General features: G+C 38.8%; 1 protein-coding gene across 50 annotated transcripts in view; it reads right to left on the reverse strand.

Annotated features, from left to right (window-relative positions):
- LOC128692140 (trichohyalin) overlaps window positions 1–27,837 on the reverse strand; it is a 219,903-nt gene that overhangs the window by 128,488 nt on the left and 63,578 nt on the right. For 23 of the 50 annotated variants that reach the window (XM_053781172.2, XM_053781183.2, XM_053781187.2 and 20 more), the window contains 5 exons: window positions 21,399–21,527; window positions 20,238–20,333; window positions 18,843–18,869; window positions 17,496–17,597; window positions 8,695–8,805 (listed from right to left, as the gene is read on the reverse strand). The exons of 4 other annotated variants lie outside the window; for them this stretch is intronic. In XM_053781172.2, coding sequence (XP_053637147.2) covers window positions 8,695–8,805; window positions 17,496–17,597; window positions 18,843–18,869; window positions 20,238–20,333; window positions 21,399–21,527 — 465 coding nt within the window. The remainder of the gene's footprint in view (window positions 1–8,694; window positions 8,806–17,495; window positions 17,598–18,842; window positions 18,870–20,237; window positions 20,334–21,398; window positions 21,528–27,837) is intronic. 23 more of the 50 variants (XM_053781207.2, XM_053781206.2, XM_053781205.2 and 20 more) reach the window with 5 other exon arrangements.

Raw genomic sequence — 27,837 nt, forward strand, 5'->3', positions numbered from 1 at the left:
TACCATATATTTTTAAGACATTCAAAAACTACTTTGCAATATTAGTACAGCAACTAGATATAAAATTTCATTATTCTCTGTCAACAAATTTTACTATTTATGAAGCATGTTAATTAAACCTTATAAAACTTTCAAACAGGTGTTAATACAGCATGTTAGCAAAGATAGTTCACATTCAGAAATATAATCTGCAAAACAAAAGTTAGTAAATGAATGCATCTCTTAGAGACAAAGAGCTAAATATCAAGCAAATACAACAAACAATTACATGCACATATCGCTACACATTCACTGATATGACACTACTTCCTGCACCTTGAACTTTAATGTTTTCCAGACCTTCACTTCATAAAATATGCAACTTGCCTGGCTCCCAGAACATCAGTTCTTCAATATGCAGCACGACCCTCAGGATGTGTTTTTGTAATCTCTCCTTCATAGTCCGACAAACCTTTATTTTCATCTCCTTTTTTCTTTAAATAACATTCATTCTTGCCTACGATGATGCTTTCTTATCTTGTGTTCTATCTCCCCGCACCCACTTTTTTTTTATCATTCATCAAATTTGTCTTCAATCCAATAAACTTTGACAATACTAGATTTTAGAAACCCACTAAAGGTAATCTCACTGCCTTCCGTATTAAATCTTACTTTCTTTTCAGTAAAGAAACTCTTATTTCATGTTTTTTACAACATTAGTCTTCATAATTCTCCAATTCAACCATAATTCTTTTTACTAGGTCATCTTGACCTTCAAGGTGTTGCTATATACATTATGTTCCTCTGCCTACTCTCCACCTTAGCATAATTCCTCTTTCTACCGTAACATCTTAGCCCACCTGGCAATGCCATTAAGAAATATGGAATCTTTACCAAGATGTGCATTCTCTCTCACTATTTCTTTTACCTGTAACTAATTGCAATACTTAAGTCCTTTTTTTATGTATATTTTCCTTTCAATATATATTTATGTTCATTTAAATCAAAGCTCCTAGAATTCAAATTCAAAAGCACTACCTTCCTCTCCAGGAAAACTGAAGTGTGTCCAGTACCAGATTAACTTTCAAAATTAATTAACTTCAAAAATCACTTGAAGCACAGAACTGCAGAGTATTTGGTTAGATCATAATGCTATGCTGTATTTGCAACGATCATACTTTGTATGGTGAATGAAGCCTCTTAATTAAGGGAGAGATAACCTAACATTATTATTATTATAATCAAAAAGAAGCGCTAAGCCACAAGGGCTATACAGCGCTGCAGGGTAGGGAAGGAAGCGAGGGTATTGAGCGGCAGAAGGGGGAAGGGATGATCAGTAGGTTACAGAAAACAGCGGGGTAGGAGATAGTGCGGGGGTAGAGGGCAGCAAGAGATTGAGGTAGAAAGGGCTGAAGGTATCAGAGTTTGTGAAGTAAGTCAGTTGTTGTCAAAAAGTCAATGAGAGAGTCCGGATGAAAGGTGGGTCCATCAGCGAGAAGGGAAGGTAAAGAGAGAGCAGCGGAGCGAAGACGACGTTGGAGGTATATCCTGCGTGCTCGTTGATAAAGTGGGCAGTCTAATAGAATGTGGTGAACCGATAATGGAATCTGACAATTCTCAGAGAGGAGCAGGGCGCCTCTCCATGAGATAACCATGAGTAAGACTAGTATGGCCAATGCGAAGATGGGAGAGAGTAGTCTCCCAACCTCGACACTGGTGACAAGAAGACGGCCAGTAACCTATACTTGGTTTAATAGATTGAAGTTTGTTACTGAGCAGAGTAGACCAACGTTGTTGCCAACGGGTGTGAAGGTGGGTAGCTATTGCAGCAAAATAGTCAGTAAATGGAACACCTCTATATGACACTGGTAGGTCATGTACTGCTGACCATGCAGCAGTGTCTGCCTGTTCATTGCCCTGTATGTCAATGTGACCAGGGACCCAACAAAAAACAATATCTTTATGCTTGGAAGAGATGCAGCATGGCCAAAGTTGGATACGGAGGACTAAGGGGTGAGGTGTGTCAAATTTCTGTATAGCCTGTAAAGCACTAAGGGAGTCTGAGACAACCACAAATGATGACACAGGCATAGATGCAATACGGATAAGTGCTGCAAGAATGGCATACAATTCAACAGTAAAGATACTAGCCGAAGATAGTAAATGCCCTCGTACCACGCTGTCCGGAAACACTGCTGCGAATCCTACGCCATCAGAAGACTTAGAGCCATCTGTGTACACTGCAATGGCATGAGAATGAGAGTGGAAGTGGTCAAGAAAAAGAGAGCGGGAAGCTACTGTAGACAGTTGGGCTTTCAAGCAAGGGAGTGAGAAAGAACAGACTCAAGCAGCTGGAACTTCCCAGGGGGGTAGGGAAAAGTGAGATGCTACACGAACATAGAAAGGTGGTAATTGAAGAGAAGACAAGAGCGAATGTAGGTGAAGGGAGAAGGGACGGAGCAAACAGGGGCGGTGAACAAATAAAGAATGTCTACTAATATCGGTGACCATTCTATAAATGGAAGGATTGTGGAGATCATGAGAGCGTACATAGTAGCGAAGGCAATGGGCATCACAGCGATCGGATAAAGATGGAACATTCGCTTCTGTATAGAGGCTTTCAACAGAGGAAGAGCGAAAAGCACAAAGGCATAAACGTAATCCTTGGTGATGAATGGGGTTAAGGCTAGAGAGAGTAGCAGGAGAGGCCGTTAATAGATCTGGTCACCATAATCAAGTTTTGATAAAATGAGGGCGGAATGTAGGCGAAGGAGAGTGCGACAATCGGCTCCCCATGAAAGATGAGCAAGGGTTTTAAGAAGGTTCAGCCGGCTGTGACAAATTGCCTTCAGAGAGGTAATGTGAGGTTTCCAGGATAACCTACGGTCAAAGAGGAGGCCTAGAAACCTGACTGTATTACGGTCAGGGATACGGGAGCCATAGAGGTACAAAGGATGATCGGAGATGACAGAGCGTCTAGTGAAATTAATTTGGTGAGTTTTGGTGCTGGAAAATTTAAACCCATGTGTGGTGGCCCAATTGGAAACACGGTCGACCGCATGTTGGAGAGAAACTGTAATGAGGTGACAGTCAGCGCCTGCACATGCAATAGCGAAGTCATCAACATAGAGTGATGACCAAATATTGGATGGAAGACTAGAGGCCAAATCATTTATAGCAAGGAGAAAAAGTGTTGTGCTCAGAACACATCCCTGGGGGACACCTTCAGCTTGGATCAAGTCCGGGGAGAGCACATTATTAACCCGAACACGGAAATGTCTGTCAGTTAAAAAGTTCTTAAGGAAGGATGGTATATTGCCTCGAAGGCCTAAGGAGTGGGCTTGGGCCAAAATATTATACCTCCAAGTTGTGTCATATGCCTTCTCTAGGTCAAAAAATATGGCAATAACTGAGTGGTTATTCGCAAAGGCATTACGAACATACGTATCTGCAAACTGCACTGGTAAGAGCAATGGGACGATAGTGGGAGGTTTCATGTCCCGTAGTACCCGGTTTGCGGAAAGGGAGAACAATAGCAGATTTCCACAGCTGTGGAAGAACTCCCTGTGACCAAACAAGATTGAAAAGGCATAATAGGACTGCAAGGGCTGACTGATGTAAATGTTGTAGCATACGAATATGAATGTCGTCGGGCCCAGCTGCCGATGATCGGCAAGCTGAGAGTGTTGCCTCCAGTTCCTGAAGTGTAAAAAGCACATTATACTGTTCTTCTCCGAGAGAACAAAAGTCCAAGGGTGCTAACTCTCTGGCAGACTTTGAGGAAAGAAACGAGGGGCATAGATGGAGCCCCTGAGAAATATGGACCAGATGATTGCCAATTTTATTGGCAACATCCAGTGGGTTTGCCATATCAACACCGGCAACCCGCAGAACAGGAGCCAGGTCAGGAGAATATTTACCACTCAGTTTTCATACTTTTTTCCAGACTGCACTCACAGAGGAAGCAAAGGTGATGGTGGAGACAATCTCGCCAGCAAGTGCGTTTAGCGTCACGGATGACACGGAGAGCGATCGCATGCTTCTGCTTAAAATCAAGAAGTCTCTCCGTGGTTCTATTGTACCGGTACCTGCCCCACACAGCGCGTTTGAAACGTACTGCACGAGCACAAGCAGGAGACCACCAAGGCACGCATTTCTGAGAATGCCTGCCCGAAGTTTGGGGTATAGAATGAGAAGCTGCGGTTAAAACGGAGGACGAGAAGAGGTGTAAAAGCTCATCAATGGAGGACGAAGAAGGAACCTCACTAAAAATAGTTAGTTGTGAGTAAAGGTTCCAATTTGCCTGATCAAATTGTCAGCATGGGTTATGAAGAGGTGGTGAATATGAAGGGGAAGTAAGAATGATTGGGAAATGATCGCTGTCATGTAAATCCGGGAGAACAGACCAGGTGAAGTCTAATGCGGCGGAGGAAGAGCAGACTGAGAGATCGATGCAAGAGAGAGTATAAGTCCGAGGATCAAAATGGGTGTGAGTACCTGTATTTAAAACATGGAGGGGGTGGGTAGCAAGAAAAGCCTCTAACTGAATGCCACGGGAATCACAGTGAGACCCGCCTCCCCCAGAGGAAATGATGGGCATTAAAATCGCCAAGTAACAGAAGTGGTGGCGGTAATGACGAGACAAGAAAGGCAATATCTGGGATAGATAATGCCCGAGGAGAGAGATACAAAGAACAGAGTGTATACCACCTATGCAAGTGTATACGGGCTGCTGTGTAACGCTGCGAAGTACAAACAAATAGCTGACGGTATGGAATATCAGTGCGTAGAAGAAGGGCACTTTCATTAAAGGTCCCATCAGGAAAAGGATCTGAAGAATACAAATTATAGCCTGAGATGGGATAGATAACGGCAGAGTGTAATTTTGGTTCCTGTAAGCAAACACCAACAGGGGAAAACTGGGAGAGCAACATCTGAAGTTCACCCCGATTACCCCTGAGGCCGCGAATATTCCACTGTAAATAGGCCATGATTGGCAACGATGAAGATACCTGAAATCCGCAGGCAAGGGTACCTACTGACTAGAGGGGTTAGAAAAGTCCACATGCAGTGGCAAAGGAAAACGTTTAAGTAGCGAAGGAACGGTGCGTTGTGAAGAAAGGAGTTGCGCAGATGGAGAAGAGGAAAGAGAAGGAACAGAGGGTGGATCAGTGTCCATTGATGTTTGATCTCTGCAATATATTCAGAGATTGCTTCAAGTGTTTCGGAGTTCAGAGACGTCGTATGGGAGACAATATTGGAGATGGAAGGAGGAGTAGTTTGAGTAAAGATCGGAGCTGTAATGGACTGTACCAAGGTAGGGAGGGGGGGGGGGCGAAGGGGTGGAGGGAACTGGAGAAGTGTGGGAGGGGACAGAAGAGGCAGAAACCTGGGAGGTGGCAGAAGAGGAAGAAACTTGGGAGGGGACAGGGGAGGAAGGCACAGTACGAGGAGGAGGATGAACCTCCACACTTGTAACAGAGCCAGTGAAAGGGGAAGACCCAGGTACAGAGACAGGGAATGTAAAATGTGGAGGTGGATGAAGGGAAGGAGAGGTTAAAGGAGATTTTTTGGACTTCTGAGAAGTAGAGGGGCAATTGGGAGGAGGTGTCGTACGAGGTATTGTTGATACCGGGGTTTGTGAGGGAGAACACGAAGAAGTGAGGACAGACTGAGGAGTTGAAGTAGGGACGTCTGAGCCCAAGACAGCAAAAGAATTAGATACAGGAGTGACTATGGGACTGGCAACTGCAGAGGAGGCTGCAGAAGATGTGACCCTAAAAGTGGGGGGACGCTTTGAAACACGAGAATATGAAACACGGGGCAGTCTCCCTTGGAGGTGGAGATGAGAAACCGCCATAGCATAAGGGAGACCTTCTGCCTCTTTGAGGCAACGAATTTCCCGCTCATTTAAGTAGACCTGGTAATGGCGAGAGTACAAAGGGTGAGCCTCATGACAATTAAGGCAAGAGAGAGTTCGACTGCAAGACGTATTAGAATGGTCTTCGGCACCACAGACTGGGCATTCGGCTATAGATCTGCAATATTTTGCTGGATAGCCAAATCACCAGCAATTCCTACACTGTTGCGGTGTAGGGATCACCTTCCGAACTTGTAACCGATGTCCTCCTACATAAACAGAGGATGGGAGTTCACGGCTGTCAAAAGTTAAATGAGCCACATTGCAAGGGTATCGTCTTCGCTCGTGGGCAGGAAGAACACAAGTGTCTACCTTCAGAATTGGGAGATCTTGGAGTTCCAGCTGTTCGAGAATGTCAGTGCCACATGTCTGGAAATTCTGTTGGACTACGGTATGGGGCAGAATAACAGTACCACTACAAGAATTGAGGGAATGATGTTTTTCGATAGTGATAGGAATAGTATCGATATGTGAAAGAGAAAGATCATGAGCTTGGGTAGAATTCTGGACTGTGATGATGCGCGTACCACTCTTAAGAGCATGAAAGGAAATATCTCAACCAACGTGGCGTAGGAGCGCTTTGCCAATACAGTGGTCCCTCGTTTTTCATAGTTTTCGGGAATCATAGATTTCGGAAATCATAGGGATATTTTCGTATAAACATGGGCTCGCTAATCATAGGCTGACTCGCGAATGGTAGTTCGTCTGGGACACATACGCATGGTGTGAGCCGGGGCGGCCTCCCTACCCAGCCAGTCTGGCATTGTTTACCAGTGAGTGAAGGTCCCCTCATGTGCTCCTATGAAATATTTCATAATATTCCATCATTTTAGTGCTTGCAAGTACTAAATAAGCTACCATGGCTCCAAAGACAGCTCCTAGTGCCAAGCCTGTGGTAAAGAAGGTGAGAAATATGACTGAATTTAAGAAAAAAATCTTGCTGCAGAGGAGGAGGAAGAGAGATGGAAGAAGGTGCCTTCTTCAGAAATTAAAGAGATTTTTGCTATGTGGGGTAAGATGGAAATGTTTATGGAGAAACATCACCCTGACAAGGTTGTTGCAAGCCATGTTGGCAACATGTACAGTGACAAAGTCTTGGGCCATTTTAGGGAGGTGTTAAAGAGATGCCAGAAGCAGAGCTCTCTCCACAGTTATTTTGCGAGACAGGACTCCAGTGACTCTCAAGGTGGTCCTCGTGGCATTAAGAAACAGAGAAGAGAAGCAACCCCAGAAAAGCAATTGGTACCTGAGGTGTTGATGGAAGGGGATTCCCCTTCCAAACTATAAACAATCCACTCTCTCTCCTCCTCCAGTCTCCCATACACTAAGAAGAATCTCCAATAAAGGTAAGTGTTATGCTGTTAATGTTTCATTCATCATTTCCCACTGTATTGTTTATGTACTACATCTATGTTTCATGTAAAAAATTTTTTTGTTTTAATACTTCTGGGTGTCAGGAACGGATTAATTGTATTTACATTATTTCTTATGGGGAAAATTGATTCGAAAATCGTAGATTTCGATAATAGAAGCAACTACAGGAACGGATTAACTACGAAAAACGAGGGACCACTGTACTATGGTCGGAAAGATAGGCAGTAGAAGTCGGTCTTAATGTAAAGAATTTAGTCCATTGTGTGATCCGAAAGTGTAAAGAGGGAGTGCATGACGTGTCGGTCTCTTCCGAGTAGAATGGGAAGGTAACGAAGTAACATCATCAGGAGATTGTCGTTGACGTTTAGAAGTGGGACCAGAGTCGGTCCGACGTGGGACGGGCTGACGATTCGAAAATCGCTGCACCGTAGAGGGAGAAGCCGGAAGCATAGTCAAAGGAGAGCGGAGGTCAGACAAATCGAAGGAGTCAGTGGAAGCCCCGGTACCTGAAGCGGGTGAGGAAACAGCACCAGCAAGAGGTACAGGGGCCTTAGGAGTGTCCAAAGAGTGGCCAAAAGACGAGGCGAGGTCAGAACAGGGTGCGGTAACAGTAAGGGGCCCGGGGGTAGCGGGGTCATGGATTTGGGACTCCATGGTTAGGTTAATTCTTTATTTTTGTTATTTTTTTCTTAAAAAGAAAATAAAAATAAAAAAAGAATAAAAAAAGTGGGGACTGGGGAGGGATAGTTCCTAGGAGGAATGAAAGAGCCAGAAATTTCCCTCCGTGCCCAAGAGGACCTCAGCACTGCAAGTAGCGCAGATGCAGCATGGAACCCGTGCCATACCCTACCCTTCATGCCAGTAAACCAGAAATCCGGGATAGCAACCTCACATCTGCCGAGCTACCTCGGTGGACAAAAGACAGGGCGGCCGGATATCCGCCACAAAGCATACCTCCTTCGGCCACCACCCCCGGAATCCGAAAGGTGGCTTCCAGAGATACACCCGTCTCCCGAAAGACACCCAAAGCCACCCTCCGGGATACCGGAGAGGGATCGGGACATCCCCAGGCGATCCAGATCCCACGGCAAACTACGCCACCGCCAAGAACCTCAATGGAATGGGATGGACCCCAGTACCCTTCCCCCTACCTATGAACTAGTGTGCCTGTGGGAAAAATCCCAAAGGCCAAAAAGAGGAAGGGCAAAAGGGAGGGGTGGAGAGGAGGAGGAGGAAAAGAAAAAGGGGAGGATGGGGAGGATGGGATAGGGAAGGGGGGATTGGGGGGTGTAATTAGGTTCGGTCTGAGGAAGGAGACCAACAGGTCTAATTCCTCAGACCAAGAGCTTCTTCACCATGCCAAGGAGCCTCCCTTGAAGAGGAGATAACCTAACAAAATATAATCTGTTTTCTAAACTTACCAATTTTTTAACGGAGACTGAGAGAGTTGGAATGTCGTGACGAGGTTGAGCATGAGGAGGCGACGACGCAATAGGTTCATAAAGTCGTGTCAGATCAGAAAAGCTGCGTGTCTGTTCACCAACACAACACACACATGCAGGTTATATTACATGCTTTCTACTCCAATTACTGTACTTGTAACACTTTTGTAGAGCACAATGTACAGAAACTCAACAATTTGAACTTGCAGTATATTTTTTTATGGTCAGATATTTTTTGGTTGCAACAAGATTCACTGATACAAAAATCTAGATTTCTTATGGACAGAATAAAAAAAATATGCTCAAATGCTTAATTTAAGTGATAAGAAAGACTGAAGGCATGGCTGTATTGACAGCAAAGTTAGTTATACATGACTAGAGAAAAGTATAACTAAAGAACATTATATGAAACACATGTTAATTATAGCTAATTAAAAACTCAAAGCTTAATTTATACTTAAAAATTTGATTATTATACAAGTACTATTGTTTACTAACTTTTCTTCTGAAAGTGCCAAATTAAGGAGGCCAGGCAGTCAAAGAATTTTTAAAAAAAATTTTTTAAAACAGCTTGAAAAATTAGTATAGTCCTTTCACAATATACTTGTATGATATATATACCAGCATTTTATGTGTGATTATTATAGTACAAGTGAAAAACATGCCCATAATTTACCCAAGTGTCATCACACAAGTGATAAGTATAAAAAATTCCCTATTTTTTATCATACAGGTATAACTATTTTATAGTAAATTTGTTTATTATAATTTAGGAATCACTAGAGAGGGAAGTTAAGAGGAAAGCAGCACCAATTAGTTATGCATCACATGTTGTTGAAGTCTGGCACAATGTGTGCCATATTCTCTGGGGCAATATTACATTATCAATATTTAATTTAGGAATAAACTACATAGTATACAGGAGACCACCAATTAAGATGGCAATTACGTTCTTGAAACGTCATCTAATTAAAAACTGCGTAAAATAAACTAAAGATTATGGGGGGAAAATAGAGTTAAATTCCTGGAACCCACCAAAAATGCCAAACATTTTCTAATTTCTTATTTCATCAAAAATCATGATTTTTTTTATTTAATATATGGTGTAAGTTAGTGTTTGACTCCAGCATTTGATGCAGTGTATCATCTATTTCCTCCACAGAAAATGAGCAGTGTGCTCCATCCAGGGAAAACTATGAAGGTTAATATGCTGCCAGTGACACTTATAAAAATTAATATACAATCTTATCAGTATGCAATCCAGTATGCAAAAATACTTGCAAGAAAGAATTTTACCCTACCTCAGTTATCCATACTAATTGATTAGACCTCTACTAAAGGTCAAAGAGCTTTTGTCTTTACCTTTTAAACCACAAGTGGTCTTGCAGGGAAATCCCCAGCAGCAGCATATTTGCACAATTTAAAGTTATGGAACCAGCCATAACTGAATACACCCTTGTTCAGGCCTGCCTTCCTTATTACACATTGTATAATAGTATTCAAGGCTTTCTGCTTTATTATGAAACTAAGTGGTGCACTTTTCCCATCTTTCTGCTCAATCACTCACTCATTGATTTTTGTAATATTAGATTGTGACCTATGCGTCATTCCTTTTCAGGAGTTCACAACCTGAGTTACTATACAAGCTCTTATTTTTCACCTCATTTCTTTTCATTGTATGAATTAATGCTTTATTTAGACCAAGACTTTCATATTTATACTTTTCTAAAGTTCCAGCATCACCTGCATTCCTCTTGGGTACGATGGTTACTTTCCAGAGACGAGATGGGCTGATTAAACAGTCAAAAATCGATTCATTAACACACTCCCAAGTATGCTATGGGATGCATATGCATGGAGGGTGTGGGAGGCTGTTTACATTAAGAGTGTGACTAGGCCTCCCTCAAAGGCCTTGCCCATAGGTTGACCGCAAGACAGGAAAAAGGTCCTAATGTGTGATGTATTTTCCCCGAAATTTATTCCTTTCTAAATGGACATCATGGCGAAAAGTGTTAAAAGATCAAATCTTAATTGACTACCTACTCTAATTAATATTCCAGTGTACTCTATGGATAAAGATGTACAACAATCATAAAATTAAGTACAGCTATGGTATCCTATAATAAACTAGTGTACCGTATAACAACACAATGAATTCGCTAAGTTGTCATATGATTTAAGAGCATATACAATCTATTTTTTCTATTTATTTTATGCTATTTTTGTGAAATTTATGTCATATTTATTCGTGTTTCAAAAGAATTGTAAAAATTTAGATACATGTGCTTGGTCTGTGACCAATCAACCTCCTTAATTTCTCAGCACATACAAAAATGTACATTAAAAATAATATTGTTATTTAAAGGAAAAACTTTCATGAAAATAAAAATCTTATGATGTAAAAATTACAATAAACAAAATTATATTTAATAAAGCAGAAGACAATATTTACAAAATTCAGTATTTCCTTAGCGCATACCATATATTGGCTTTATCGAGTTATTCTGGGTTAATAACTTACGAATCTTAAAGGGTTTCTAATCCACAAAGCCTTCTACCTATTTCTCATTGCTATGAAAAACATCTTGAATTTCATTCAGCAGAAAAATACAAAGCAAAAATAGTAGGTCCCTGACTTACAATGTTCCAACTTTTACAACAGTGGCAACCAATTAATGATTTACAAATAATGATTTACAAATACTGAGCGATTCTTCCAACACACAGAGGACTTATGGGCAGATGACATGGCAGAAAAAAAACAGTGATGCAATTCTCAGCATTGCTGTAACACATCATTCACTATCATCTTCTTGTGTTTGTTGTATTTTAACAATATCTTTTTAAGTAGCACTCTAAACTGCTTTATACTGACATGGCCAGAGAAAACAGATATGAATGTGGGAAAATGCATCTAGTATATTTTGACTGAACCTTATACATAACTTGTTTTCAATTTAAAGTATCAGTCACCAAGTCAAACAGAATGGAAACCTGGCCAGATTAAGTTGGGTTGAGCCAACACATAGTTGGGACTATATTTGATTTAAAATTAAAGTATCCTGTGACAAATCAAAAGAAAATGGGCACCCCAGCCAGACTGAATTTTAAATTTTAAATTTTCTCAGTTGTTTCACATGTTTTATTGTATACATTACTTAACAATGTTTATTATTACTTATACGTGAAAAGGAACAGTAATGAATGTAAAGTGTTGCTTATGTCTTGGTTGATAGCATCCTCAGTTCACAAACTGAGGGTTCGAGATCAATCCCAGCACAAGTGAAAAGTTGGGCATCTTTCCTTACACCTGCTACCCTTGTTCACCTAGCAGTAAGTAGGTACCCGAGTGTTAGCTGACTGTTGTGGGTTGCATCCTGGGGGGACAACATTAGCCTATGTTGCCTGAAATGCACTGTGTAACCAGGGGCTTTCTATATAGTATTACAATGATACCAGGTAAGTCTTTATTAGTTGTATCACATACTTGTAGAAATAAAGATTATCATTAGTAGTAAAGGATATGAAGCAAGATACAGAAGATTTTGGCTCAGGACCTTGACTCCGATTATAACAAGTGTCTATAGGATAACGGGCTCCAAGTTTCCAATAACAGCCTTGCAAAGATTTTCAGAAACACTAACATTGTAAGTGGGGGACCCACTGTATCCATAACTGACCTAAGGCAAATTAAGTCAAAAGAAGCATAACCTTGAATTTGCAACTTTAACTAAAATGGAAGGGGAAAGGGGAGTGTGTTAAAGCCACCTCTGTTAAATCTGAATGATGAGACTGCTGTTCCCCAATCAAAACAATAATGGACAGTTCTGGATTTAGTGTACTTTGTCTGTTAAATTCAAAAAAACAATTAACCCAGTTTCTTGCATCAATAATGGACAATTCTGGACTTGAGAACTGCCCATAACAACTGCAGAAAATTCTGATTTAACTGTCTTCGTCCATTTTTCGGGTGTTGTCCAACCACAGATTTCATCCACTGAATCCAAAATAAATTAAATCGGGGTCAGTAGATATGGTGGGAATCGGCCAGTGTGATAAAAAAAAAAAAATGTAATGAATATAAGAGAAGAAAAAAAAAGGCCACATGAGGAATATAAATGGTAAGACAAAAAATATTACAACCCTCAGACAAAGTTGGAAGACCTAGGAGTCACTGATAAATGGTTATCATTAGAAGAACCTATTAGTGAAAGTATGAGAAACTTGTACAATAAACTGATCAGCTTTAAAAACTTCAAAATATATTGACTCATAGGGAGAAAAGGATCCTTGTGACACCCCACTGATGATACATTCTTATGACAGCAGTTTTTCTTCTATTACCGTGTGAATTTTCCTTACAAAACTCTCTCCATAATAATAGTTTTTCTTTTATATCTCCAATGTTTCACAGTTTCTTCATTAACCATTTTTGAGAAACTTAATAGTTTTCTTGAAGTCTTAAAATAAATGTAATCCCTCTATGTATTTCTTGAATAATTTCTGTGACTACTTTTAACCCTTTGACTGTCACAAGCCCATTTCTGAAACTGTCATTCTATGTCACAAAATTTTTTGGAAAAAAAAAAATTATTTATTCTTATGAAATGATAGTGAATGGTAATGACACAAAAGGTACAAAATATGATCGAAAACTTACAGAATTATGCTCCCGCAAAGTTAGCGATCTCGGAAATACATATGCATCGGCAATTTCGCTGACTTTGAGCCCTATTTTTGGCCAATTCCATTCTTCTAGTCTACCAAATTCATAGCTATTTCTTCAGAACTCCATTTTTTTCTATCAACTGAGTACAAGAAACTGCCCATTTACTAATTTCAACTACCCAATAAAGTGGTCAAAAATTGGCAATTTGGCCAATTTCATGCAAATTAAAAAAGATGCCAATTTCAAAATAGTGTCCAGAATAAACAATGCAGACATTCCTGGCACTAAAATAACATACCCTCTGTTCATTAGTCACATCTCCAGGCAACCCTTATTTTACTTACTTTCTATTTTGATTTTTTAATCACACAAAAAATAGAAGATTTACTGTTATGCAGACTAATGCATTATTGTAAAAATGGTGTAAATAATATCAGTGCACTAGTGAAAAAATATTAGACTCCCCAATTGACATGTATTGGATGTGTGGTGTGATTTGGTTACTCTTGAACAATGGTAAAAATCGAACATTTCCGCTACTTTGAGCTCAATTTCAAAGTCGTTTTCATCGTGAAACTAATCAAAATTATCTCTATTTCTGTAATATGTTTTCCATTCTATCAAATGAGACCAAGAAAACGAGAATATAACCATAAATACTATACGAAAATACACCTCAAAGTCGGCGTATTAATCCAAAATCATGATCGGAGTTTTTCTTTTTCTCATTATGCACTACGTGCTGCAGGATTTTTTTTATACAGTGCACACTGACCACACAGACCCATTCTCTCACATGTGGGCCTACCAGCTTTCTCCTGCTTGATTTGAAGCCGCTAGAATTATTGAGTATACATGTACAGTGGACCCCCGCATAACGTTGGCATCGCATAGTGTTAAATCCGCATAGCGATACATTTTATCGCTAAAATTTTGCCTCGCATAGTGCTAAAAAATTCGCTCAACGCGATTCATCCAAGACACATCCATGCGGCCTGAGCCAGCCTCACTTGTTCTGCCAGTGGCATTAAACTAGTCATAAGTTGGCCTGTGATACTCCAATACTGAAACTATGTATAGTGCCAAAACAAAAGCATTCACATTGCTAAACTCACAAACTAGTATTTAGTCACTTAGCCATAATACCAACTTACCTCATAATTTTGTAATATTTCAAACTTAAGATTTAATTTAAGTCTGCCCGAAATGCCTAGCCATGCTAGGTGTTCTAGTGGTACACTCTGTAATTATTATTTTACTACATGTATACCACACAATAACCAAATTCTGTAAACTCAGCACTGTAATCCTTATAGAGAATAAACTTTGAATTTGAATTGTTTACAAGCCAGCCTCCGCGGCAACATTCGAGCATACAATCGGAACATTTTGTATTATTGCAGCCTTTTTATAGTGATTTCACCTGAAAAATAAGTGACCATGGGCCCCAAGAAAGCTTCTAGTGCCAACCCTACAGGAATAAGGGTGAGAATTACTATGGAGATGAAGAGAGAGATCATTGCTAAGTATGAAAGTGGAGTGCGTGTCTCCGAGCTGGCCAGGTTGTATAGTAAACCCCAATCAACCATCGCTTCTATTGTGTCCAAGAGAACGGCAATCAAGGAAGCTGTTCTTGCCAAAGGTTTAACTGTGCTTTTGAAACAGAGATCACAAGTGATAGAAGATGTTGAGAGACTGTTATTGGTGTGGATAAACGAAAAACAGATAGCAGGCGATAGCATCTCCCAAGCGATCATAAGTGAAAAGGCTAGGTGTCTGGGTGTCTTGTGCGGATTAATTTGATTTCCACTATTTCTTATGGAGAAAAATTAATTTGCTTAACGATAATCTCGCATAACATTGAGCTCTCAGGAACGGATTAATAGCGTTATGTGGGGGTCCACTGTATATACGTCCGAAACGCTGGCTTGCAAGACATATATATGACTGAAACAGTCAAAGGGTTAACTGTTAACATGTTTTAGTTCTACAAGTGTTTTATACACTTTTGTCTACTGGCTTTATAGAATGAACTTACAGCAATTCTTGCCAGAAAGACAGTCATATAATTCATGTTTTTTTTCCCCCATAACTTTGTTTTTTTTTTAAATATTGTCACACTGTGTGCCACTTTCCATTAACCTGCCATTTTACTATCTTGTAAGTATATCCCACACAATTTGTGTGCATGAAAATGCATGCATTTGTTGACTTAATATATCCATGCAAGGAGCAGCACTACAAATATTTTACCTGTGAGTGCAACATGCTGGTCAGGGTGTCAGCAGTCACTTGATTATAGTGAAAACAGAATGAATGGCAAAAAGGAATATAAAGTAACAACCAAGCACTCTAAAACCAAAATAAATAAGCAAAAATAAACAATAAGATGAAAAAATTCTTTATTAATATATTGGGAAGTTAGTATTCATGGAAGCAACATTTTTTTTGCTTAGAAAAAAAAAAAAACACAAGTTTCATCTATTTAAAAAGTATCACAGATTCTTTGGAAATTTAAGAAATAATAATAATAAATAATAATAATAATCAATTACTGAAATACTTATACCAGTATGTATTGCATGTATTGTACCCAAAGCTTCATGCATTCAATAGCCTTTTCCCTTCAGTTACCACCTTTATATGTTCATGTAGCATCTCACTTTTCCCTACCCCCCTGGGAAGTTCCAGCTGTTCGGGTCTGTTCTTTCTCACTCCCTTGCTCGAAAGCTCAACTGTCTACGGTGGCTTCCCGCTCTCTTTTTCTTGATCACTTCCACTCCCATTCTCATGCCACCGCTGTGTACACAGATGGCTCTAAGTCTTCAGACGGTGTCGGATTCGCAGCAGTGTTTCCGGACAGCGTCGTGCGGGGGCATTTACTATCTTCGGCTAGCATTTTTACTGCTGAACTGTATGCCATTCTTGCAGCACTTATTCGTATCGCATCTATGCCCGTGTCATCATTTGTGGTTATCTCAGACTCCCTTAGTGCTCTACAGGCTATACGAAAATTTGATACATCTCACCCCCTAGTTCTCCGTATCCAACTTTGGCTACGCCGTATCTCTACGAAGCATAAAGATATTTTTTGTTGGGTCCCTGGTCATGTCGACGTACAGGGCAATGAACAGGCAGACACTGCTGCGCGGTCAGCAGTACATGACCTACCAATTTCCTATAGAGGTGTTCCATTTCTGGACTATTTTGCTGCAATAGCTACCCACCTTCACGCCCGTTGGCAACAACATTGGTCAACTCTGCTTGGTAACAAACTTCATTGTATTAAACCGAGCATAGGTTACTGGCCGTCTTCTCGTCATCAGTGCCGTGGTTGGGAGACCACTCTCTCCCGTCTTCGCATTGGCCACACTCGTCTTACTCACGGGTATCTCATGGAGAGGCACCATGTACCTCTGTGTGAGCAGTGTCAAGTTCCAGTATCGATTAGCCACATTCTGTTAGACTGCCCTCTCTATCAACGAGCACACAGAATTTACCTCCAATGCCGTCTTCATTCTACTACTCTCTCTTTACCTTCCCTTCTTGCTGATGGACCCTCCTTTAATCCTGACTCTCTCATTGACTTCTTGACAACGACTGATTTACTCACAAACTCTGATGATGATACCTTACGCACTCAACTCAGCCCTTTCTAGCTCAGTCACTTGCTGCCCTTTACCCATTCACCATCCACTGCTCTGCTCTTATCCATAACCTATTACTCATCCACCTCCCTTTTGCCACCTGATGCCCTCGCTTCCTTCCTGCCCTGCAGCGCTGTATAGCCCTTGTGGCTTAGCGCTTATTTTTGATTATAATAATAATCAATAGCCTTTTGCAAACATTCAATAATGTCAATATCTGAATATAAGTTCAGTGACCACCATGACTCTCAATGTCGTGAAAGTCCTTTGGAGTATTTTTTTGGACTTATTTGTGGCATTTATTTTTGTAGTCATACTTAAATGGTTTCATTCATGTTGCTCCAGTTTCTTTCCCTGTATCAATGCTTATTTATATTGAAAATATACACTACTGTATATCCAGGCCTTGTTTAACCTGTCCCTCTCTACTAATGTTAAGGTAATTATTGGTGTGAAAGACTCACCAAGGCTTTCACGTTGACTGTGGCCAAGGCAAGGCGGTCACCTTCAATTATGGAGCTGCTGATGTCTTGACCCAGGCCTCGGAGGTCAGTCATGCTCCGTGTCTGGTGTACACATACAGGGTTCCAATTAAGGTTAGTGGTTAGTAGTACTAATGTTTAAAATGCTCGCGATAAAACCTTATATATGTTAATGAAAATCTGTATTACAAAGTTTTGAGTTTCTGTTAATATAGTTACATTAACTTAAGAAAAAAGTAAGAGCTAGACTATAATGCAAATAACCAGAGTATAAATTGTACAGTATTTCTAGTGAGCAATAAAAGCTAACTTGGTACTATACTTAATAAAGGTTGGGGACAAATAAAACTTGATTTGGTAATAAATAAATTAAAACATTGTAAATATTCAAGGAGAACATGGAAGATCTCACTAGTCCCCTCTATGATCTTCAACAATTTAATCAGAGGTAATATCCTTCATGTATATCGCATATTGTGCATTATATTCAGAACTTTCCGACTTATCTGACAAAGATCATATTGTCAAACTAACTGAACTATGAATGAAAATATTTTATTATGGTCAATAATACTAAGTGGATTTAGACTTATCTATGTTAGGCAGCATTAAACTATATACCTGTGATATATAACTGTATAAAGTATACTCTTAAAAAAACTTGGAAAGGTGAGATTAGGTGGCAAAGTCAATTCTGACAAATTTAAAACATGGCATAGATTTTTAAAAATCTATCAACAGATTAAAAATAAAATCTAACAAAATTTGCTGTTTTTGGCCAGTGTTTTAAAACAGAGCAAATTACAAGTTTTGTTAGTATACAGTATTAAAAAAAATACAAATGTGAAAAAACATGCTAAGCCATGCAAAACAATGTATAAATCTATTTGATATTTACTATCAAGAGGCACCGCTTTCCATGAATAAAACATCTGTTGCCCAGAGGTACCAATTTCCGTGAATATAAACATCTATTACCTAGAGGCACAACTTTCCATATACAATACATATATAAGCAACTAGGAAGGCATGACTGCTATTGAAAATACACACTCACCAGTATATACAGTATAATAAATATCAACTGTCATATCACCCACACTTTCCTCATCACCAAAAGACAATAATCTGAAACTAACAACCCAAAGAATGATGCCTCAAAATTCTGTGAACCCCTGAAATAAAGATTAAACCTTTTACCTAAATTTTATTAAATCAACGAATATTTCTACTCCAACTTGTGTCCTGTAACATTATGTTAGAAACACTACCAAGATTCAAGCAATACAAAAATGCAGCCTAGTTACTGTATTATGAAGAAAAACTTACACACTGAACAGTTTCTTGTTTGGACGGCTGAAGTGAGGCAAGTGCAGTGCATCATAAGTGTGAAAATAAGAGTACACAAGTGAGATATTAATACACATCACAGAAAAACAAATAAATATGAAACTTACAAGCTGTTTTTCTATTCTTCTGAGTTCAAAACCTGGCAATCTACCATTTATTTTCCAAAAACTTCTGGAAATGCATTTTACAAATAGCAGATCTAATGTATCACTGCACAACCTAGTGTAGGTAAATTTGTGAATAAAACCCATCTGATATTGATTGTCAAACATTATATAAGAGCTGTATCTTTTTCACTACCTACATTCTCTCAGATCAGAGTGGTTAATTCAAGCAGGATACAGGAACTCTTGCCTTCACATTTCTTGCCTGTATCTGGCTCATGAAAGATAATACAGTATTACAATACTTTCACTGAAGCCATATATATAATGTGCGTAAGTTTGTGCAATAATTATTTCATAACTTATTTTAGTTCATTGGGAATGAGCTGTAGCTTTTGGATTTTCAACTGACAGTGATTCCACCTACCAATACTGTTTGGACTCCTTTATGGAGTCTGCTCATACTCTAGGTGTAATATGTACAACAAAAATTAATTACGTAAAATTAAGTAGTTTTCATGTACAGTGGACTCCCGCATAACGATCACCTCCGAATGCGACCAATTATGTAAGTGTATTTATGTAATTGCGTTTGTACGTGTATGTTTGGGGGTCTGAAATGGACTAATCTACTTCACAATATTCCTTATGGGAACAAATTCGGTCAGTACTGGCACCTGAACATACTTCTGGAGTGAAAAAATATCGTTAACTGGGGGTCCACTGTATTATATCATAAAATATCTTATAATTACATACTGAACTTTATAAGGTATGGAATAACTAATATTAATAATATGCATCCTCAACCTGAAGATGATTTTTTTAATTCAATGGCTGTCTCCTGCCAAGGCAGGATGACCCAAAGAATAAAACACATTGACCAACATTCACTCTATAACTTTCCAGAAGTGTAGTGACATCACAATCAGATTACCCTCCGACTGCAGCATCCCCAGCCCTGTATCAGAGCACCTGGTACTGCCCTTCCCACCTCCAGGACTCAAAGATATGTATGCATATTATGAATTTAATTTTTTTTTTTTTTTAACAAACCAACCATCTCCCACAAAGGCAAAGCAACCCGAAAAAGAAGAAACGCCTTCACCATCACTCACCCTATCACTGTCTTGCCAGAGGCATGCCAATACTACGGTTCAGATGCCCCTCCAAACTGCAAATATCCCCACCCCTCCTCTTATATAATAAATTTTTATTTTCTCAACAAATCATTTACAATGTAGTGAAAAGTCACTGATGCAGTACTCACCAGTTGTCTGATAGAGACCCCAGTGTCTGGTGGTGTTCTGGTTGGTGTCTGGCTACGCAGGAGACCGTCCTCCACTGACCTACAGTATTCCTCACGCTGTAAACAATTTATTTAATGTCTTTGGACTAAGGTTTCCAAGTCAATGTAGACATATATAAAAATTCAGTATGGAACACTTTCATAATCTTTCTATCCAATTTATTTTTTGTCAGTACTACAACTTTTATTATAAATGGCAATACAATACAGATAAAGGTGCCATCCTGCATATGACTTATAAATGTAATTGGAGTCAATTTGTATGTTTCATTCCATGAGTATCATAAAGATATCTTCCGACTCACAATTTGTGCACCCACAACTTGCACACAGTCACCATCCACAAGAACTTTTTTCTTCCCCAAAAACAGAAGACAACACTCAACAGCTAACATTATCCCATATTGCTTCAATCTTTCAACCCTGGTAACCCCTAACCTTTTTATTTTTACACCAGCAGTACATGCTATTCCCATAAACCACTGTGGTGTTATCTACCACTTAAAGAAAAATGAAAGTCACAATACCATGAATGGAACAATTCACAAATAATACACACAGCCTTTAGGAGAAACTTCAGACAATATTTCATCTCATCCTGGATCAATATAACGTCACAACAGTTGTAAATTGATAAAGGTCCAGAACGGATCAAAATGCCACTTCCAGAGTCTCAGCCAAAATGTTACTGGTGACATTTTGGTCAAGACTATAGAGCTGAGGATTTGTCAAAGCTAAAGGACTGACCACCTAAAACCTGCTAAAAGGCTGACAGACTGATCACGATGTCTTTACATCTCCACTGCTTCTGCTGTCTACAATATTCATCACCTCTGTATTCAACCACTGTATTCAACTACTGTACAGGTGTCTTACTCTTCTACTCGTTGGTAATGCTTGTATACCATTATTATAGCGATACTCATCACCTGGTGAACAGATGAACACTGGAGTATAGGTATGAGCTAAACCTAACATTTTCAACTTTTACAACTGGTGAACAGATGAATACTGCAGCACAGACATATGAACTGAACTCACCAACCACTAACAGCAGAAATGCTGGAATAAAAACCATTCCAAAATACCCTAATAATCACTTAATTATTCACTGATACTAACCAGCTGTTGTAGAGAGATGTTTAGTTCCTCCTTTGGTGAAGGGCTGCCACCAGCTGGAGTACAGCTGCTGCTGCTGCTGCACCGGCTGCCCGCACCACTGTTCGTCGCCGTCCCCTCATAAACTGACTTCTGTTTTGATTATTACAATACCATTATACGCTTATTGTTCTTCATTGTTTTGAGCTAATTTAAAACACTCCATAAACAACAGATTAAAAACGCAAACAAAATTTAAAAGCATGCATATCAAATTAGTGATGCTGGTTTTGTAAGAAAAAATGAAAAAGTGTGTACACGCTAGCATACCCAGAGACAACTCCAATGATTGCCACAACCAATCATCAGATAGGTTACCATGTATTTATAGTACACACAAACACACACAGTCAACAAAAAAATCACAACATACATTTCACCCACTATGGATATGCAACCATAATATAGTATTTACATCTTAAGTAACACACAGTCGAGAGAACAAGCCCAACAAGATGAAATTAAATGAATTCCAAATTAATATTTTAAATGAATTGTGAAAAAAAATGAAGATGTGAACTGCAAATGCCTTTATTGAAAGAGGCTATAAAATCCACCAAAATGTATACTTAGAAGAGGAACCTTATGACAAGAGAGAGAGAGAGAATGCTTGACAGTAGAGAACAGAGCAAGACGTCTCATCTCTTGCCTGGACCCATCCTCGATAGATCTGTCATTTCAGCAGAGCCTTCAACATAGGAGGGATGTGGGTGGCCTTACTGTTATGTACAAGGCCAATATTGTCAAAGTACCACACTTGGATCCACTTCAAGGACAGCGTGAAACAAGCTTTTATGCCACAAGACTGGCAGAAAGCAGCAACTTCACTCTGGCTGTACCCTTCTCCAGAACATCACTCCATCTGAGATCATATATACCCAGGATGACTCGAGTATGGAACACATTCGTACAGCATAATGATGTCAACGAGATAAAGTCAGTTGATCACATGAAAATGCTGGCCCACAGATGGCTCCAACTTCATCCTGTTCCCTACTTGTATGTCTCATAACAATAATAATGCTTTCAAATGAGCTGATGTAGGTAACAGCTCTTAGCTTGCCAATAAAGTTAGGAATCCTTTACCTGTAAATAGCTTGTCAATAAAGCTAGGGATCCTTAAAACCTTGTCAAACCCTGTGTAAAGAAAGAAAGAAAGAAAGAAAGAGAGAGAGAGAGACAGAGAGAGAGAGACAGAGAGAGAGAGAGACAGAGAGAGAGAGAGAGACAGAGAGAGAGAGAGACAGAGAGAGAGAGAGACACAGAGAGAGAGAGAGACACAGAGAGAGAGAGAGAGAGAGAGAGAGAGAGAGAGAGAGAGAGAGAGACAGAGAGAGACAGAGAGAGAGACAGAGAGAGAGACAGAGAGAGAGACAGAGAGAGAGAGACAGAGAGAGAGAGAGAGAGAGAGAGAGAGAGAGAGAGAGAGAGAGAGAGAGAGAGAGAGAGACAGAGACAGAGAGAGAGACAGAGAGAGACAGAGAGAGACAGAGACAGAGAGAGACAGAGAGAGACAGAGACAGAGAAAAAAAAGGCGGCAGTAGTAAGAGCTCTTTTGAGAGGAGGCACAGTGTCAGCAATGTGTGCCTCCATCATCCAAAATTTTAAAAATATTTACAATAAACTATGGTAATTAAAGATGGGACACAATAGGCATGGCTCCACTCTAACTACAAACACATATTGCAGGCAACAAGTGGAATGTACTAGTGGAGGTGGATGTGATGCAGGAAGTCTGACTACAACTCTGGCTGTGGTAGTATAATTCTCAAAAACAGGTCACAGGTATGTGAATGATAAACACCAACATTAGCCACAGGAATAGTAGAAAGTATTTCTTCAGTGTAAGACTGGTGAACAAGTGGACCAAGCCAGGTGAAGTGAACAAGGATCCAAAAACAGATATGAGAACCCATCAGGTTAGGAACCAAGTGAATGAATCAGCCAAAGGTTAAAATATAGAACAGAAGCTGGAACTCAACAGCTCAACAAATACAAATAGAGGATTGCCACTAGATTCATATCAGAATTGCAAAGAATGAACTACAAGGAATGACTAACATAGCTGAACCTTGTGTTCAGCTATGTTAGTTAGAGGGAAGATATGATCACAGTATACAAAGGAACACAGGAGATGCTGACAGGGTATACAAAGAACACAACTAGCAGGTATTGAGGAAAGCTGAACACTCATATTAGCTATAGGAACATTATCAGAAAACAAGTGTCAAGACGATGAAAAATTAGAATTGAATATAAATATAAAACCTGTGGAAGCAAACTCCATACACAGAACAAAAAAAAAAGAAGGTAAAACAGAACACATGGAACTAAGAACAAATAATGCTAGTTTACTGAAAACTTTGGAGGCAGGGCCAGGAGATGGAACTCAACCCCTGAAAGGACAGTATGCATAAAATTAAAGTTGGCCTTCAGAAGGTCAGTCTCCTTCAAGGTTAATATGATAGAACTACAGTAATTCATGCAGTCCATCAAAACCTATGAGGTTGACCTAAGAGCTAGAGCTCACCTCCTGTAAATCACATAGGTAATTAAATGCTTATATAGTACAACTTTGACATTCATGACAAAAACATGACATGACTAAAATATACTATGATAATCATGACAATAACATAACTAAACTATTAAAGTAGAGTATCTTATGGATGGTCGTGCAGATTAACCCCACTACTCACGGATCCTTCATGTCTTCCTAGCCACACCAAAGCAGCCATGCACCCTAATCAAAATATTAATATAAGTAGTCAAAACAATTTTATTTCATAAAATATTCAGACATGAATTTTGTACAAGTGTATCTCACTTTTGTAATGAAATGTAAACAATTCAGACAATGCCAGTTGGCATTGAGGTATTTTGTTCAATAAAGGAATACCTAAGTAACACAATCCCCCCTTGATGTTTTGTTTATCCTACAATGATGTCTGTCATTTTGCCTTGTTGCTCTCTCTCATCCCCACAAACATTACTACAGAACTGGGCTTTTACAATGTCTCGATGTTACTGCCGTAATGACAGCTCCTTTAATGAATGTCCTGAACTGTACACAAGTGTCTTTTTCCACAGCTCCTAACCCATCATGAACTTAAATAAAAAAAAATACAGTACAGTAATTGGATATGCTTGGTTGTAAGGACAAGCTACCTTAGTAGAGAAACATTATGGTGTTGATGAATCCACAGTATAATGAATTAACAAATATAAGAGACGACCTGAAACTACGTTAGGCATGTTCTATGGTGGTAGCAATTATTTATGACACTTTATCAGCAAATCATCAAAAGTAAATAATATATAAACTCTATTGTAGACATCAGTTTCAACATTTACCCTTGTAAAATATGGTGGACACTTGTGTATTTCAATAGCTCGGTACTCATGATCCCAAAAAGACCATACAAAGCCTTGTGAATATTGGAATTCTACTATATTTATACACAACACATACACACACACGGTACTCAAACACTAACATACACAATTTAACCAATCCACAAAAACTTCTTAAAATGCTAGAAACAAACCATGTAGTATATTAAAACTACAAAAATAAAAGTTTTAAATTATGTGTACTCATTATGCTCTTTTTATCAGTCATATTTGGAAGAAGTATTTACAAATAAATGCTGGTCTCTTAATAATATGATGGGAATAGAGAAAACAGTAGGTAATAACAATTACTTGACAGTAAAAAGCATAATAAAACAGCACATCAATTCAAATCCTAATTATATTATTTAAATTTTAGCAACACACAATTCACAGACTTTCAATATTATAGTAACAGAAAAATAAAAATGTAATGTGAAAAATCAGGGCAGAAACACAATGTACTACAGAGAACTAATGTTAAACTTTTCCACTATATTTGGCCAATCACTATTTTAAACTGTTAATAGGACTCATTTAAAAGACTTGACTAGTGAAAAAATTGGCAAAAAAAAAAAAAACCAAAGGCTGGCTGGTGCTAGTCTGAAGCTAAGTTGTTTATCATTAGCTTCCTGTCTCATGATAAAGCTTCATGATAAAGCTAAGGTGTGGTTAAAAACAAATGTTTGTGCATTAATGAACAATAAACAACCCACCCTCTTTTCCACCAGTTGCGATACGACCTCATCTGCGGAAACGAATAATTTAACTACTACTTTCAAATCTAAAACTTTTCATCTTAATCCAAAAGTCGTTGGTTGCATAACCAATTACAACAACACTTAACTACACCAATAATGTACATCTGCGATATTTCATATTCTCCGCGACTTCAAAATTCCCAAGGCCTCCAGGAAAGTAACCCCTGCAAATTCCAGGGCTTAAGTGTAGAGAAACATTCATGTCAACATTCCTAAACTATACCATTTTATTCATTCTCTATATAAATATAATTACTCAGTAAAAAAGCAATGAGTAATGAATTAATCACTAAAAGGTCATCAGTTGAAGTACTATATCCTACTTCTCCCAACATAATATAAAAGTGAGAACAAGTTTATGAAGGTTATAAAAAAAAAAAAAATCAGACAGTTCATTAGGAGAGAAAGTGCTGTGTAAATGGAAGGTTGCTAATGAGGATATTAAATGTACTAAGTGTTAATTCATTTTGACCCCCTATTACAATGACTACCAAAATATATAACATACATTGCTATGAAAAAAATATAGTATATTATATAATCATGGGTGGTATATAGAGGCATCTTTGGAAGGAATGTACCAAAGTCTAGTGGTACCAACACTTTCATATGGATGTGAGGCATGGGTTTTGAACACAGCAGTAAGGAGGAAGCTAGGAGCAGCAGAGTTGTCTTGTCTGAGAGTAATGTATGGTGTGAATATCATGCAGAGAATCTTAGGTGTAGAAACTGAACGGTGATAGGGGAAATCCAAGGAGTGATTGAAAGAGGGAGTAAAGGAGATTTTGAGTTTTAGGGGCTTGAGCACCCAGCAGACTTTTATGAGCTTGTTAGATAGTAGTGAATGGAAACAAGTGGTTGTTTAATGAACTTGCTATTAGAGTGCGCACAAGGTAACTTTCACGAAGGGATTCAGGGAGAATGGATAGCCGGACTTGAATCCTGGAGATGGGACTTGCAGTGCCTGCACTCTGAAGAAAGGGTGGGGATGTTGCTGTTGATGGGGGGGATGGGGGGTAAAGTACTGTGATGTCAAGACACTTCTGGAAAGGAAGATACCGAGTGAAGTATGGCGAATATGTTTCTTTCTTTGGATCATCCTCCCTTGGAGAGAAGGCCATTGAGGTAAAAAAGAAAATATTCATGGGGTTGCACTAAGCCTGTAGAAGTCATACAGTGCCTGTGGAATGAAAGGTAATCAAGTCTGATCAAAGAAATAGTAGTAACTCAAATTCTTTGGGTCACAATCCTATCATTAGCATCACACTCCCTCCCATCACTGCAGAGCATTAAGGGAAAAAGTTACCAAAAATTGCCTAAAGAAAGGACAAAATCCAACTTTGTATAGGAAACTACGCCTGAAAAATGTAAGTACAGTATTTTCCAAATATCTACACAAGTTACATGCTTCTCCAACATTACACCATGCTGTAGGAACACATGGCTTATGTACCTAAAATTTAACAATTTCACTTTAGTCCTGCTCTCGAGATTTTTTTAAAAATCTTTAATTTCAGCAGTTCATAAATCTGTTTCCAAAGTGTTATACACACATTTAGAGAGTACATTTTAAATTTCAAATTTATATTTGGAAATTTTCACAATTATAATGTTACCCTTTACACTGTTGCTTTTCATTAATTATCAGTATTATCATAGTCATGGGGCATTTCTTTAGTATACTATGTAGTCCCTTATTTGTATTGCCAAATCTTCTCTTTCTCATTTATTGTTAAATGGTAAATTTTACATGCATTTATAAGTCAAAATTTTTCATCTTCGTTCTAAATTTATACCACAAGAATTTCAACATTACTTATGTTTTGGATTTTAATTTCTGTGGTTTGTAGTGTTTCTTATACTAATATTCCAAGCTGCCTCCTTTCCTACTCTTCTTTACATTAAGTAGTTAACCTTAAATGCTACCTTATTTAGAATGTTTTTTTCTAGTTTGATTTCAGCTAGATTCTCCAGGTCAGTATTTTTTTTTCCTTAAACTCATTTTTTGAGATTACTATACTCCATCTATATTTGCACATAAAATCTTTGTGTATTTATCTCTGTGTTCCTGTTTTCTTTTGATTTAGTTCCTACCTATCTTCCATTTACTGCCCTAATACAAGAGTTGGACTGTGCTACTCTGCAAAAAGAAGTGAACTTCTCCTCATTTTTAATTATTTAGCCTTTTACCAGTTCCTATATTATCTCTGATTTTTATTCTTTCCTCCTTTGACAGGTCTTGTCTAACT

The sequence above is a fragment of the Cherax quadricarinatus genome, chromosome 15 (genome assembly GCF_038502225.1).
Source record: "Cherax quadricarinatus isolate ZL_2023a chromosome 15, ASM3850222v1, whole genome shotgun sequence".
NCBI classification, from domain to species: Eukaryota; Metazoa; Arthropoda; class Malacostraca; order Decapoda; family Parastacidae; genus Cherax; species Cherax quadricarinatus.